General features: G+C 42.4%; 1 protein-coding gene across 3 annotated transcripts in view; it reads right to left on the bottom strand.

The window, feature by feature from the left end:
- Nucleotides 1-383: 383 nt before the first annotated feature.
- Nucleotides 384-14,669, bottom strand: part of LRCH2 (leucine rich repeats and calponin homology domain containing 2) — an 84,881-nt gene continuing 70,595 nt past the window's right edge. For all 3 annotated transcript variants that reach the window (XM_075835977.1, XM_075835978.1, XM_075835979.1), the window contains 3 exons: nt 10,132-10,209; nt 5,406-8,688; nt 384-5,005 (listed from right to left, as the gene is read on the bottom strand). In XM_075835977.1, coding sequence (XP_075692092.1) covers nt 8,569-8,688; nt 10,132-10,209 — 198 coding nt within the window. In that variant the 3' untranslated portion in view covers nt 384-5,005; nt 5,406-8,568. The remainder of the gene's footprint in view (nt 5,006-5,405; nt 8,689-10,131; nt 10,210-14,669) is intronic.

Raw genomic sequence — 14,669 nt, 5'->3', positions numbered from 1 at the left:
GCACCTCTTCAGGTACATGATCTATCTTCAGTGCAATTACTTTTTAACTTCCTAACTTGAAGTAGACACAATACTGGTGTAAAATGTTAAAGTGTAACTAAACATTTGACAAACTTCTGACATGTCATAGTGACATGTCAGAAGTTTGGAATGGTGGGGGTCTGAGCACTGAGACCCCCACCAATCGCTAGAACGAAGCAGCTGAAGCGCTTGTGTGAGCCGCTTCGTGTCTGTTCGGCTTTTTCCAGAAAGCCGATGTATCGGACACGAAGCGGCTGAGCGCTGACACGAGCGCTTCGTTCTAGTGATTGGTGGGAGTCTCAGTGCTCAGACCCCCACTATTCCAAACTTCTGACATGTCACTATGACATGTCAAAAGTTTGTCAAACGTTTAGCTACACTTTAAGTCTTCTAAAAAGCACATAGCCAAGATAATATAATTTTGATCCTTTAGACTTGAAATGGTTTCTCCCAAAAAAGGTATAGAGGTGGTTAAAAAGTATACAACAAGATGACATTGTGGTAATTAGGTTCACGGATCTAAAAGAAGACTTAAAATAAAATCATTTCCATTTCTTCCATTGTGAAAGTTTCTAGGAATAGCTAAAAATAGAGAATCCGCAAAACATTTTAAAGGAATTTCACAAGAAAGGAAATGTTTATAACCGGAGTGTCCAAAATTGAGAAATGCAATGGGAGAGTTATGTGCACGTGTACAATCTGGAACCTTGTAGATACTCTCTATCTTCCCATTTTCTTCCGGTCCTTATTACATCAAAGTTTATCAGCTTGAACACAGCAGTGTCCGTCTACACAAAGGTCAGTTCATCTGCAGGCGTTGTTAGCTCAGAGCTTTTCCCTGGTTAACATACTAAACAATGACAGCCATCACCTTAGAAGAATTACAAGTTCCTTCTCGATTACCTGGGAAATATTCTAGAGGTCAAAGAAGGTGCCAACCATATCTCTACGTGCAAAATGGTTGATTCCCTTCCCGGAGAGTTGAGAATCGGTGTTGTGCCTAGTGAAGGGTCTGAGGATGTGGTACATGACACAGGGATTCACAGAACACCAAAGAGCATCAGTGTCATTTACTGTCCTTCCGTCTAATCCTTGCACTGGGAATACCAGTATCTGTCTTGCCTGGAGTTGTCCTTTAAAAGGTTAAAGTTAACCCCCCACATACACACTTCCCCTCCTGAATACACCCATCCCTTCTGTACACAGTCAATTGTATCAACAAGAGCACCGTTAAAATATCGGTCAGCTGCCTAGTGACTTAGCTTTGCCTGAAGATAAAAATCATCAAGACAAAACTATAATATAACTGTGCCGCATTTCCAGCAATCACTTTTTAATGTAACTGGTTCGGACTATATTAGATTCTATATTTTTGCAGAATACTATGTACCAAGTGATTTCTAAAGAGGCAGCAGAATATGTTTTTACATTGGCAATAGAGTATTCAATATGGCTTTATAACTTCATGTCATAGATAGGATCACTTAAATACCATTGTTTTAATGGGACATATTTAGAAGTTCAAGAAAATAAACATAATACTACACGGATATGACGTTACATTAGACTACATTTCTTCAGGATTTTGCTACCAGTCTTATTGGTCAGGCCCATTGTACACCAAGGTATAAAAAGCAACAGTAACTGGAAAGCGGTGGCAGGAAGTGGGGTAAATATGTTGGAAGAATCAGCGAGTTTGATCATAACGCCGTTATGATAATATTTTCCATTATAATTTAGAGAATTTGGGGTGGAAAATAATTTGCGGAAGTCCAACCCATCTGCTTGATCAACTATCAAAAACCATTAAAACGTTGTCTTGATGTGTCTTATTTTTAAGCATCTCTTCATGTTATAACATGCATGGGCAGTACCTCAAATTCCAACCGAATCGTCATACAACTGGATATCATGCAAAATAAAAAACTACGTAAGCAACGTATAGGTATGGTGACGGTGAAACGGGCAGTGGATTAGTTGCTTTACTGCCAAGGAAATAAAGCAAAAATTAGACCAAACTTGGCTTATATAGCCAGCTGAAACGAATGCCCACTTTTTTGAACTTTAAAGCCAACATTTTGTGCGGATTCATTTCTTAATAAATTTTTATAGCAGTCCACAAGATGTCAAATGTCCGATAAGTGCGGGTCCCAGAGGTAGGATCCACACCTATCTCTAAAACGGGGCCCCCTAAAACCTGTTCTAGCTTACTCTGCTCTGCTGCCACCTGGCCACTTCCTGGTTAGGTGGTCGGGAGTTACGGAAACAGCAGAGAGCTTGCTGTGTTATGCGGTTTCCGTAACTCCCATTGAAGTAAATGGGAGTTACGGAAACAGCGTAGCTCAGCTGTTACCATATCTCACAACCACCTAAACAGGATGTGGCAGGGAGGCAACGGGAGCAGAGTAAGCTAGAACGGGGGTTCAGTGGGCCCCGCTCTAGAGATGGGTGTGGGTCCCAGAGGTGGGACCTGCATCTATATGCTATAAACGTCCAAGATGGAAAAACAGTAAAACAAAAAATAAAAGTACATTACACAATATTTTCTGATAAAACACGTATTAGACTCGCATCCATCCCAAACTTTTTATTGGAACAAATGCTCCCCGCTTGAGGGCCCAGGTTAAAGAGATTCTTAATGGCTATAGTAAGCATCTCTTGCTCTGTGGTATCCTGCAAATCCATGTATTACACGGACAGCCAATTGACTCCCAGAAGATCTTTGTAATGTTTTATTTCCCCTGTGGTGGCGCTGCAGGAAAATTGATTACAGCTGATTACTGGGGGGACACCCTCTAAATAGATCATTGCTTTGGACCATCCCTATTTTGTTATCCGAGCAGACAGGATATGCAGAAATGTTGTTGACTATCAACTACTGACCGAACTATAAATGCATTAAGATACACGATTGAGTTATTTGGGGGTATTTTAGGACATAATTTAACCAGCAATTTGGCACATTAGTCGTGTCTGTGACTGAAAACATCAGATTCGAGGGAAAACCTTGTGGTACACCATTTCTCCGAACCTCATTTGTAATTTACACCCTAATTGTTGGTCATCTCCACTATTGAAGCCGAAGAGAACGAAAAGCCTCTCTATACTGCAGTAACTCTATACTCCAATTACGGTGCAATTCAGGTTACCTAGAAATTGTTTGTGGTCCTGGCTGGATGAACCACTTAAGTATATGTAGCCACATATACTGAAGTGGTCACTAAACGTTATATTGGCTATATAACAGACTGCCTCTCCATAAAGCACTGACATGTTTAAGTCCCTCCTACTCAGACCGCAGGAAGCATGGGACGATTACACAGAAAATCATGCAGCTTAAAAGGCTATGTAAACCTTTGAAGAATTTGTGTTTTTACTAAAACCATGTATTCTACGGTTTAATGCAACCTTGTGATTGGTTTTGATCAAAAATAGTTTTTACTTTGAGATATAGCTTCTCTGTGTCCTGGATACAAAAGCTGTATAAGACAGGTCAGCAGGACAGACTGCTTTGGTGACAGAGGGTCCTTTGTGTCTCTGACACGCAGGATCACATCTAAGTTATAAATATCACACACTATAAGGCCTGATTTACACGAGCGTGTGCGTTTTGCGCACGCAAAAAAACGCAGCGTTTTGCGTGCGCCAAAGGCACTTGACAGCTCCGTGTGTCATCAGTGTATGATGCGCGGCTGCGATGATGCGCGGCTGCGTGAGGCTAGTCGACGTCAGTCACTGTCCAGGGTGCTGAAAGAGTTAACTGATCGGCAGTAACTCTTTCAGCACCCTCGACCGTGAATTCCGATCACCATATCGAGTAACCTGTTTAAAAAAAAAAAAAAAGGAGGTTCTTACTTACTGAGAACTTCCCAGCTGTTGCCTTGGTGACGCGTCCTTGGTGACGCGCCTCTCTTGACATCTGGCCCCACCTCCCTGGATGACGCGGCAGTCCATGTGACCGCTGCAGCCTGCGCTTGGCTGCAGCTGTCACTTGGACTGAATTGTCATCCCGGGAGGTCAGACTGGAGGAAGAAGCCGGGAGTTATCGGTAAGTCAGAACTTTTTTTTTTTTTTTCTACACGTTCACGTATATTGGGATCGGAAGTCGCTGTCCAGGGTGCTGAACCAGTTTAACTCTTTCAGCACCCTGGACAGTGACTGTCTCCTGCCGGGTTCGGTCAAACCGAGTTCGGCCGAACCCGGTGAAGTTCGGTACGCTCATCTCTAAGACACTCCGTTCGGATGTTTGTAAACAGAAAAGCACGTGGTGCTTTTCTGTTTACATTCAGTTTGACAGTTCTTGCGCGAATCACGCAGTTCGCACGGAAGTGCTTCTGTGCGACCTTCGTGGTTTTCACGCACCCATTGACTTCAATGGGTGCGTGATGCGCGAAAAACGCACGATTATAGAACATGTCGTGAGTTTTACGCAACGCACTCGCGCAGCGCAAAATTCACGCATTGTCTGCACTGCCCCATAGAGTAATATAGGTGCGTACGACACGCGTGAAAAGCACGCGCGTATATTACGCTCGTGTAAATGAGGCCTAATGCATTGACTTTTTTCAACCGTACGAACTATGGGATTTAAAAAAAAAAAAAAAAAAAAAAGTCTTCAAAAGTTTTACATAGCCTTTAAGCATATGTTCACACAACTTTGCCCCATACGTCAGATGAATGAGTCAATTTGCCATATATTTACCGGGTTTCCATCAGAACAGATTTTTTTCCGCCCCGTATAAAGATGTAGGTCGTGATACTATTGAATGCTTAAAAAGTGTTAAAGCATATATATCCATAGCAGACTTATACAGCTGTATGACAGTCGTATACATTTAGTCGTACATTTTGCAGGAAAAAGTTGTATGCTATATTGTACGAGGAAGGAGGAAACACTTTGAAGTAGATACACTTCCGCAATCAGGATGTATGCATTTTTATTTGACAGTCCAATTATCCTGCACTGAACTGTCCCCTATTGCTTCTTAGGCTATGTTCACACGGGGTATTTTGCCGAGTTTTTTGACGCGGAAACCGCGTTGCAAAACTCGGCAGAAACGGCCCGAGAACGCCTCCCATTGATTTCAATGGGAGGCGTCGGCGTCTTTTTCCCGCGAGCAGTAAAACTGCCTCGCGGGAAAAAGAAGCGACATGCCCTATCTTCGGGCGCTTCCGCCTCCGACCTCCCATTGACTTCAATGGGAGGCAGGAGAAAGCGTATATCTCGCTGTTTTATGCCCGCGGCGCTCAATGGCCGCGGGCGAAAAACGGCGCGATAATTGCCGCGAAAATCGGCGTGCAGGGAGAGGAATATCTGCCTCAAAGTTCCAAACGGAATTTTGAGGCAGATATTCCTCCCCCAAAATACTCCGTGTGAACATAGCCTTACTCAAACGTCTCATTTTCATGGCACTACCTCTGCTACTCATCATCCTGTAAGGCTATGTTGACATCTGCATTGTGGCTTCCATTTATAACGGAAACCGCTACGCAATGGATTCGGACGGTGGCGATATCATCTGAGAGTTTGCAGACTGAAAACTGGAGAATTAAGTTACCACTATCTGGTATAAATAAAATCAGGAGAATTTTGAATGAGTACTGTAAGCGTCTATGTGAATGAACGAAGATCACAGCATGAACTGACTTGAGATCGATGTGAAGACAGTAAAGCAAAGTTACTCAACTTCTCATATACATTTCAACTGTAGATTTTGTTAAAAGGTGAAACCGCTTTAAATCCAAATGGTCACATGATTACCAACAGCGCCGAAGTAAAAGTCACTTCCTGTTCAGCTGGGCGTAAACTTTTTTTTCTTTTTTGTTAATTGTAATCATGACGTGCCTTTGGCATTTAATTCTGACCAGATTTTTGAAAATATTTCCGTTCACAATTTCTTTATCCTTAACTGATGAATAAATCAGTAAAAACAAAAATAAAGAAAATTAAAAGAAAAATAATGAGTTCGGGGGACAAGTTGTTTCCTGCTAATGTCATTCAAAATGCAAATATACATACTCACACACTCTGCTGCACTTCCAGTGATGTACTTCGGATTTCTATTTTAGCTTAAAAATAATAACGTTTACAATTTAAAAAAATTTTTTTCAATAAGCAAAGAAACGACATTAAAATATCCTAAATTATATATATAAAAAAAAATAATAAATAAGTGAAACCCTGTTAATATCTTAACATTACAAAACTGACATCACAAAGTCTCCATTCACTTGGTAGAAATTCTGAATCTATGACGTCAGCTACACAGGCACTTCACATGTAAACAGTCTACAACCTAAGAGATTTTGGCACCAACTCAGACTATAAAAATAATAGATAAAAAAATTACAAATATATACAGATATAAAACCAGAGAAATGAAGTCGGTATCATCGTGTCGCAGTCACAAAATGAAAATACCAAGATGCCAAAAAGTATATAAAATTACCAGAAGTGCAATAAATAATCAAATACCTTAAAACGAATTCTACTGGCTTATAAAACAGAGCGCTCAGACTATTAACACTGCGCTAGCGGAAAACTAAAACATGTTAAAGCAACAGCTGTATCTAGAGTTAATATCCACCCTCTAACACCATTTGTTTTATCCAAACACATTCTGTGCTGGTTACATATTTAATATATTTTTGCTCTGTTTTTCTAATACAAAGCATCCAAATCGAAGAAGATATAGATTTAAGACAGAACGTTCGGTCTGTCTTCAGCCGCCACTAAGTGGTTACGGTTTATACATTAAACTTAAAGGGGTTTTCCAGCGCTAAAAATTGACAGCCTATCCTCAGGATAAGCCATCAATAGCTGATGGGTCTGGGTCCAACTTTCAGACCCCCGCCGATCAGCTCTTTTGAATAGGCTGCAGCGCTCGTACAAGCGCCGCTTCCCCTTAGTTTCTTCTTGCTCATGGCGAGTCGACACGCATTGAAGCTGATGGGACGGGTTCCAACTTTAGGCACTCCCGCTGATCAGCTATTGATGGTTTATCCTGTGGATAGGTCATCAATTTTTACTGGCTGAAAAACCCAGTATGCAGTAGTCTCCTAAGCTCCCCCTAGTGGTGGCTGCAGGAAGCCAGAATGAGATCTTTTAACTACATCTATTAAGAGGAATTAGGTTAGGGCTGGATGGAGACTTTGGCTGCAACACAGCTTGCACGGCAAAAAAATGTTTGTCACCCAGATAATGAAAGTCAATGTGCCCTGCATTGCGACCCCCAGGTTGCAACGACAGCCGCAAAAAAAAAACCCTGGTTTAGCTTCTTTGTGACTGTCGTGTCCTTGTCACAGAAACCTGGGGGTCACATTGACTTTTCTTAACTGGAATGCAGGCAGGGCGACACACTCATCTCTGGTCGTGCAACCAAATTTGTGTCGTGGCCAAAGTCGCCGTTAAGCCCCTAGCCTTAACGCTCTGTATCAGAAAAATAGAGCTCAGATTCCTATAAAGAAACTCATTAGCACAGAATTTTGGACATAAAAACAACATGGTGATACAAAAAGTGGACATTCACTTTAAAAGCCAGCTATAAAAATAAATTCCACATTATAAACAGCCATAGTTCATTTCTAAAGGTGTGTTTACAATTTCCGGTAAAATTGAGATTGCCGCGATTTTCACAAAACTGTGGCAAAGAGACTCAATTTGATCGCGGCATGTTAGCACACTCTTATTTAACGGATTTATAAAACTTTTCAATCAAACATAATATAAAAGCCACATGGGTTTTCTGTAGTGGATAATTTTAGGCTAGAGCTACAGGGTAATATGGACCACATGACGAGCTGCATCCCTTTGAAAAGATCTGTAAAACGTGCAGCTCAGATTTGTCAACTTTGGCTATTGTCAGGACAAGCATAAACAATTGGTGGATTGCAGTGACGGCACTGCATGCTACCTGCAGACATTGAATGTAGCTCTAGCCCTGGAGATTAATAACAGTATGCAGTAGTCACCTAAGCTCCCCCTAGTGGTGGCTGCAGGAAGCCAGAATGAGATCTTTTAACTACATCTATTAAGAGGATGTTCTTACCCTACCGCCTCCTCGACACACATAACTGAGGTAAATGATTGTTCCTCCCTAGTATACTTGCAATAAACGTCTCCACCATCAAAAATATAGAAATGGTGTAAAACCAGATTAATGCCAGTTCAGAGCTTGCCTGCAAAATTATGAAGGAGTTAATATAAATCTGCGCTTATAAAACCACCCATGTGACATAACTGCCTCTCCAAAACGTGTGTATGTGAATGTATACGGTATATTCATAAACAAGCACACAGATTATGCAGTCGGCAGCAATTTACAATTAAAAGCATTAATAAAAATAAGTTTCGAAATTAAAAGTCTAAAAAAGTTCACTGTAATTTAGTACATTGAGTGAGGGGACAGTAGCTGTGCACAGTTCACATGTTAGGTCTAACAGGACTGTAGAAGAGAAGGCGCCAGAGAATCCACTATTGAGGCTTGAGAATGAGACTTTAGAACGTCAGTGCTTGTAGTAGTAGTAGTCGTCGGCATTCCATGGCATTCACACGGAAGAAAGATGGGAAGTTCTCAATAATGGAAGTTCCAATAGTGCTTGAACTGTGACACCAACTTTCACCAGCCCCCTCTCTTCTAAGATATGGTGGGGTAAACATAGCCTGTCCTGCAAGACAAAACAGATCATTCACCACAAAGCTGCGAACAATATGTCAAAGCCCTTACATACACGTTGGAGTGGGTGATGGATGTGGACAGTCACTCCACTATCCTACCCAAAAACAATTAAAAACAAGTCAGAGCAACAGTGCTGGGCATGGACCTCTACATTCAATGCATCAGTTGGGTCTAAAATGAGAAAATCAAAAAATAAAACTGCAGTACCCCTTTAAGAGTCTTTGGGAAAAACACAATTGACATGCGTATCATCAACTTCTCTAAGTAGCCTGCTAATATAGCCCTTGGATAGCAACCTCACTTCCTCTCATCCCCAATCTTAATTTACTACTACGTGTACACAAAGAAACTCGCTAAGTAACTGGTCCTTCCACCTTCACGCTCTGTGCTGTAATAGTACGTTGCGATAAGAGGTTCTACGGTTACGGTGCCGACTCTGATCTCAGCCAGTTAACCACTTCGATGCAGCTGCTGAAGAGTTGGGCAGGGGAACCTGACACCTCATGAGCTCCCCCTCAACACTTAACGCAGATTAGTTTAACAAAGCAGCTGGGGGCCTAACAGAGGCCTCCCCGAGTTTAAAAAGGAGCCTGGTCTAATAGATTGCCTTACAGTACATCACAGGCATGCATTATAAATGGGATCAAGTGATCGCAGCTTCAAGTCCAAAAGTAAAAATCTAAATGAAATAAACACCCTTTTTTTTCTACAATAAAAATGTTAATAGTATACCAATAGTAAACCGTAAAAAAAAAAAAATACCATTAGGTATTGCCACAATCACAACGCCCCGTAGTATAAGGTTTACATGTTATTTATACTGCAACGCAATCGGCGTGAAAAAAATATATTTTCCTTGTTGCTTCTATCACTATATAGCACAACATATTGTGTAGCACGGTGACACTTTCTACTTGAGGCAATGGGGTTAAGCCGGTGTCACGCATACAGGCACCAGAACTATGATAATTACATGGACTGTTCCCCACAGGTTCTCCACAGGGTGCAGGAAGATTCCAATCAGTTATTAAGGACTACACAGATTCCTTTCACACAGTTTTAGTGAATAGCTCAGCTTCCCTGGATCTATACTTCTTATCTAGGAGAATATTGATGGAAGGATATTCACACGGTCCTCCTAGCAGGCATAGATGGTACTGGCTCTTACTGCACATGTGATGCTCCGAGCAACATAAAATCGTAGAATCAATATGGTGTCTGATCAGAAGTAGGCAGGATGCTGGACTGGGGGGGGGGGGGGGGGGTTCCCCTAGAAGTATTCTTTAACACAAATATTCAAGAGTTCATGATCATTACGGTGTCCAATGTGCATCCCTCTTATTAGTAGCCGTTTTTCCTCCCACAGTCAGACTCTGAGTAAGGGGTCAGTTTTGCAAATGATGACATGAATAGATGAACTCATTAAACTCACATGTGGAACGCCAAGTTTCTTACATGCCTCCAGAAAGTTTTCTACATTACGCCTGCATTTTGCCATGCTGAGTTTTGGCTGCAAAAAAAAAACAAAAACACGATATCACATCTGTTAGACACAAAACAGAGCCACGACTGGTAGTTTTGTTACACAGGGAGCGACTTCATATTTTAACGAAACTTCAATACAAATACTTAAATTTATGGCAGCATTGGCTTCCTGGCTTTGTGAGACCTGAATCAGTTATCTTCCATTTAAAAGACTAGGACTTAATGGTCATCCAAATACAATGGTCATTCATCCAACCAAAGTTGCAACATCAATGTATTAGTAGGCTTGTTCCAGCATGCACAGTGCTGAACTCAATGACTAATGAGTCCTGATCACTGATGCCTAAAAATAAGGGACCACAGCCCTCGATAAAGTGAAGTAAGGCTATGTTCACAGAGGGCGGATACGCTTCATAAAAGTACACAGCGTATCTGTCCTGATACCCACAGGGAATTCCGGACTAAAAACCGCACTGAATTGTGGTGCATTTTTTCGGGCGGAATCTCGACTGCGAAAAACAGTGGTAGAGGAATAAAATAAAATTCTTACCCCATTGTCATAGCAAAGCATTCTTCTGTTCTCATCTAGGCCGGCCCCCTGGGAAGATGCGGTAGCCCATATGACCGCTGCAGTCACACGAGATGAAACGTCACCCGAGGAGGCCAGCCGGGACGGAGAACAGAAGAACCCCGGTGCTATGACAACGGGCCAAGTATTAACCTTATTATTAACCCAAAAGTGTTTTTTCTGACTTGCGGTGGCAGAATCGCAGCTTTTTCATGGCAAAAATAGCAAAGTTTGCCTATTTATTGTGGGTTTTATCTCCTCATTGAATTCAGTGGGTAAAACCCGCAAAAGAAAAGCAGCGATTCCAAAGCATAAATTGACATGCTGCGGAATAATAAAAAGAAAAAATGAAAAAACAAGGTCAATTAATGAACGGGTTTCCGGCTGATTTCTTTCACAGCGTGTGGATGAGATTTGTTCAAATCTCATCCACACTGCTCCTACTGTATTATGCTGCGGGTTATCCGCAATGAAATCCATTGCGGAAAATCCGCAGTGTTTATGCTGCGTGTTAACACACCCTAATAGCTGCAACGTGCTGCCAAACACCGAACATAATCAGCTATAGACAAAAAGAATTAAATAGAATAAGATATCAATGACCGAAAAGGGGTTAAAACACTTCTACAGCAGACGTTCTGGATTCAATTGCGGAGCTAAAGAATTCACTGTGGTCAATGGCAGATTACCATGACGGTTTTTCATTATTTTTAAACATTTATTTCTCGAAGACTCTTTCAACTCCTCGCCTAACTATCTTACATCACACAGTAAAAATGGCATTCTTGCAATTAAATACATTCTTAGGAAAGTATAAATTTAGAACTAGACCCAGATACTTCCGAGTTACCAGAGTTCAGCACAATTCACGGCTGCAACCAAAGAGAACAAGATTTCAAGCGGACCATACAGATACACCAAAAGAGGTCATTAAAAAGGATCGCAGTGGTGGTCGCTCATCACAATACATCCACCTACTAGCAGATTCGTTCAGCTGGCCTCTCACGTAAGGGAACTTTGTTCGCAACGCAAAAATTAATACAACAAATTTTTATTATATGTCTATTGGATATATGAAGATGAAGTGCAATTTTTATTGACTAATATCTATCTAACACACACACACACACACACTTTACTTTCGATCTCCACCCAATCATACAATGGGCATGTAGAAAAGTAGGTGGCACGTTTGCGGAGGGAAACGAAAGATGCCGAGGAAAATTGTGCACGGGTCCTATTCCAATGAACGAGTGCGGGCACCTCAGGTTTGCCTTGGCAGCGTGCTAGGAGATTAAAGGTCAAGTTGAGACTTTAAAGGGGTTATGTGGGGACCAAAAAGTATTAGCAGTTTACTCACTGCAGTACGGGAGTACATCGCTAATATACATTCCAGTCACCCTGATTCTGAGATTTTCATAGCGCCGCGGGGGGACCGGTAGTCTAGTTGCACAGCCTTCTTTGATGACGATACGACTCTTAGTCATGTGACCAGCCCCAATCTACTGTATGTATAAGCGGTAGTACAGCGATTACACAGAGTACAGCGGGGCCGGTCACATGACGACTAGTCGTGTAGTCATAAAGGAAGACTGTGGCACTAGATTTTTGGTCCCCCGTCAGTGCTATAAAAACCTATTAAAATCGTAATCAGCGCAATGGGACCGGTATTTATATTAGCGAATGTACTCGCATACTGCAGGGAGAACACCGCTAATTTGTTTAAAGGCTTTGTAAACCTTTGAAGACTTTTTTTTTTTACTAAAACAGTATACTTTAGTTTACAGTCCAACTTTGTAATTTGTTAAAACATGTTTTTACTTTTTCAGATACAGCATCCATGGATCTTGAATAGCACTGAAACCTGAATCCATCATGTCAGCGGCACTGACTGGTTCAGTGTCAGCAGGTCCTGTTGGTCTCCGACACGCAGGATCCACGTGTTATCGATCACATTTAGGCCTGATTTACACGAGCGTGTGTGTTTTGCGCGCGCAAAAAACGCAGCGTTTTGCGCGCGCAAAAGGCACTTGACAGCTCAGTGTGTCATCCGTGTATGATGCGCGGCTGCGTGATTTTCGCGCAGCCGCCATCATAGAGATGAGGCCAGTCGACGTCCGTCACTGTCCAGGGTGCTGAAAGAGCTAACTGATCGGCAGTAACTCTTTCAGCACCCTCGACAGTGAATTCCGATCACAATATACACCAACCTGTGAATAAAAAAAAAAAGACGTTCATACTTACCAAGATCTTCCTGCTTCCTCCAGTCCGGTCTCCCGGCCGTTGCCTTGGTGACGCGTCCCTCTCTTGTCATCCGGCCCCACCTCCCAGGATGACGCGGCAGTCCAAGTGACCGCTGCAGCCTGTGCTTGGCCTGTGATTGGCTGCAGCTGTCACTTGAACTGAATTGTCATCCCGGGAGGTCAGACTGGAGGAAGAACCCGGGAGTTATCGGTAAGTCAGAACTTCTGTTTTTTTTTACACGTACATGTATATTGTGATCGGAAGTCACTGTCCATGGTGCTGAACCAGTTTAACTCTTTCAGCACCGTGGACAGTGACTGTCTCCCGACGTCGCGTACCGGAAAATTTTTTGCCGGGTTCGGTCAAAACGAGTTCGGCCGAACCCGGTGAAGTTCGGTGCGCTCATCTCTAATTTGACACTCCGTTTGGATGTTTGTAAACAGAAAAGCACGTGGTGCTTTTCTGTTTACATTCATCCTTTTGACAGCTCTTGCGCGAATCACGCAGTTCGCACGGAAGTGCTTCCGTGCGGCATGCGTGGTTTTCACGCACCCATTGACTTCAATGGGTGCGTGATGCGCGAAAAACGCACGATTATAGAACATGTCGTGAGTTTTACGCAACGCACTCGCGCTGCGCAAAATTCATGCATCGTCTGCACTGCCCCATAGAGTAATATAGCTGCGTACGACACGCGTGAAAAGCACGCGCGTATATTACGCTCGTGTAAATGAGGCCTTAAGTTCATAACTTTGATGTGATTGATTAGGTCTTGACTCAAAATAGACACCAAGATTAAAGGCTTTAATTCCATCAAACAAATATTAGGTTCGGTCAAGCTCAAACAACGAAGAACGTATTTATATATTTTTTTAAATATGGTTTAAAATAGCCTAATTATTTCCTCAGTGCATGGAAATAGCAAATTACTTAGAAACACATCTCAACATTCATTAGAAATTTTTTATGTAATAGTCTAAAGAGGATTTGTCGCGAAAGAAAGACTTTATCCAGAAGTCTGCCAATCCAAGCGTCCTGTGCGATAACACCCGACTCATTGCGTTACATATGTAGGATGCTGGGGGATATCTGTAATTATCAGAGGAAGAGAGAAGCATAAGGAATGCGGAGACTCTGGAAGACATTTTGGAGAGCAGAAAACAGGCCACAGGAACATTCAGGAACCGGGCCGCGCATAGGTTGACAAAACATTTGCCATGTAAAGTACAAAATTTTATTTGGACCGGAGGGTCGCTTTAAAAAGGAGTTGTCCAAGAAAGGGGCGTTTAAATTTTATATACTGATGATCTAACCACAGGATAGCGTATCAGTATATGATCGATAGGGTCAGACACCCGGACCCCGCACCGATCAGTTGTTAGACTGCCTCCGGGCTCCAGATGTTATGCAGTTGCCAGTGTTTGAAGCAGATGGCCCCGGACACTGTATAGCGGCCCTGCTGCAGTACTGCTCCTATACACTTCAGTAGTAGCAGAGTTACAGTACGGCCGCTGTACAGTGGCCAGAGCCATTCGGAAAGGACATTCTGTGCCCGGAGGCAGTAGATCAGAGCAGGATCCGGGTGTCGGACCCCCACCGATCACATGGCCTCTCCTGTGGATAGGTCATCAGTATGAAAACCTGCCCCGTGCCCAGACAACACCTTTAAGGAA

The sequence above is a fragment of the Rhinoderma darwinii genome, chromosome 8 (assembly GCF_050947455.1).
Source record: "Rhinoderma darwinii isolate aRhiDar2 chromosome 8, aRhiDar2.hap1, whole genome shotgun sequence".
Lineage (NCBI taxonomy): Eukaryota > Metazoa > Chordata > Amphibia > Anura > Rhinodermatidae > Rhinoderma > Rhinoderma darwinii.
The sequence above is the reverse complement of the archived record's forward strand: the minus strand, read 5'-3'. Positions and strand labels throughout refer to the sequence as shown.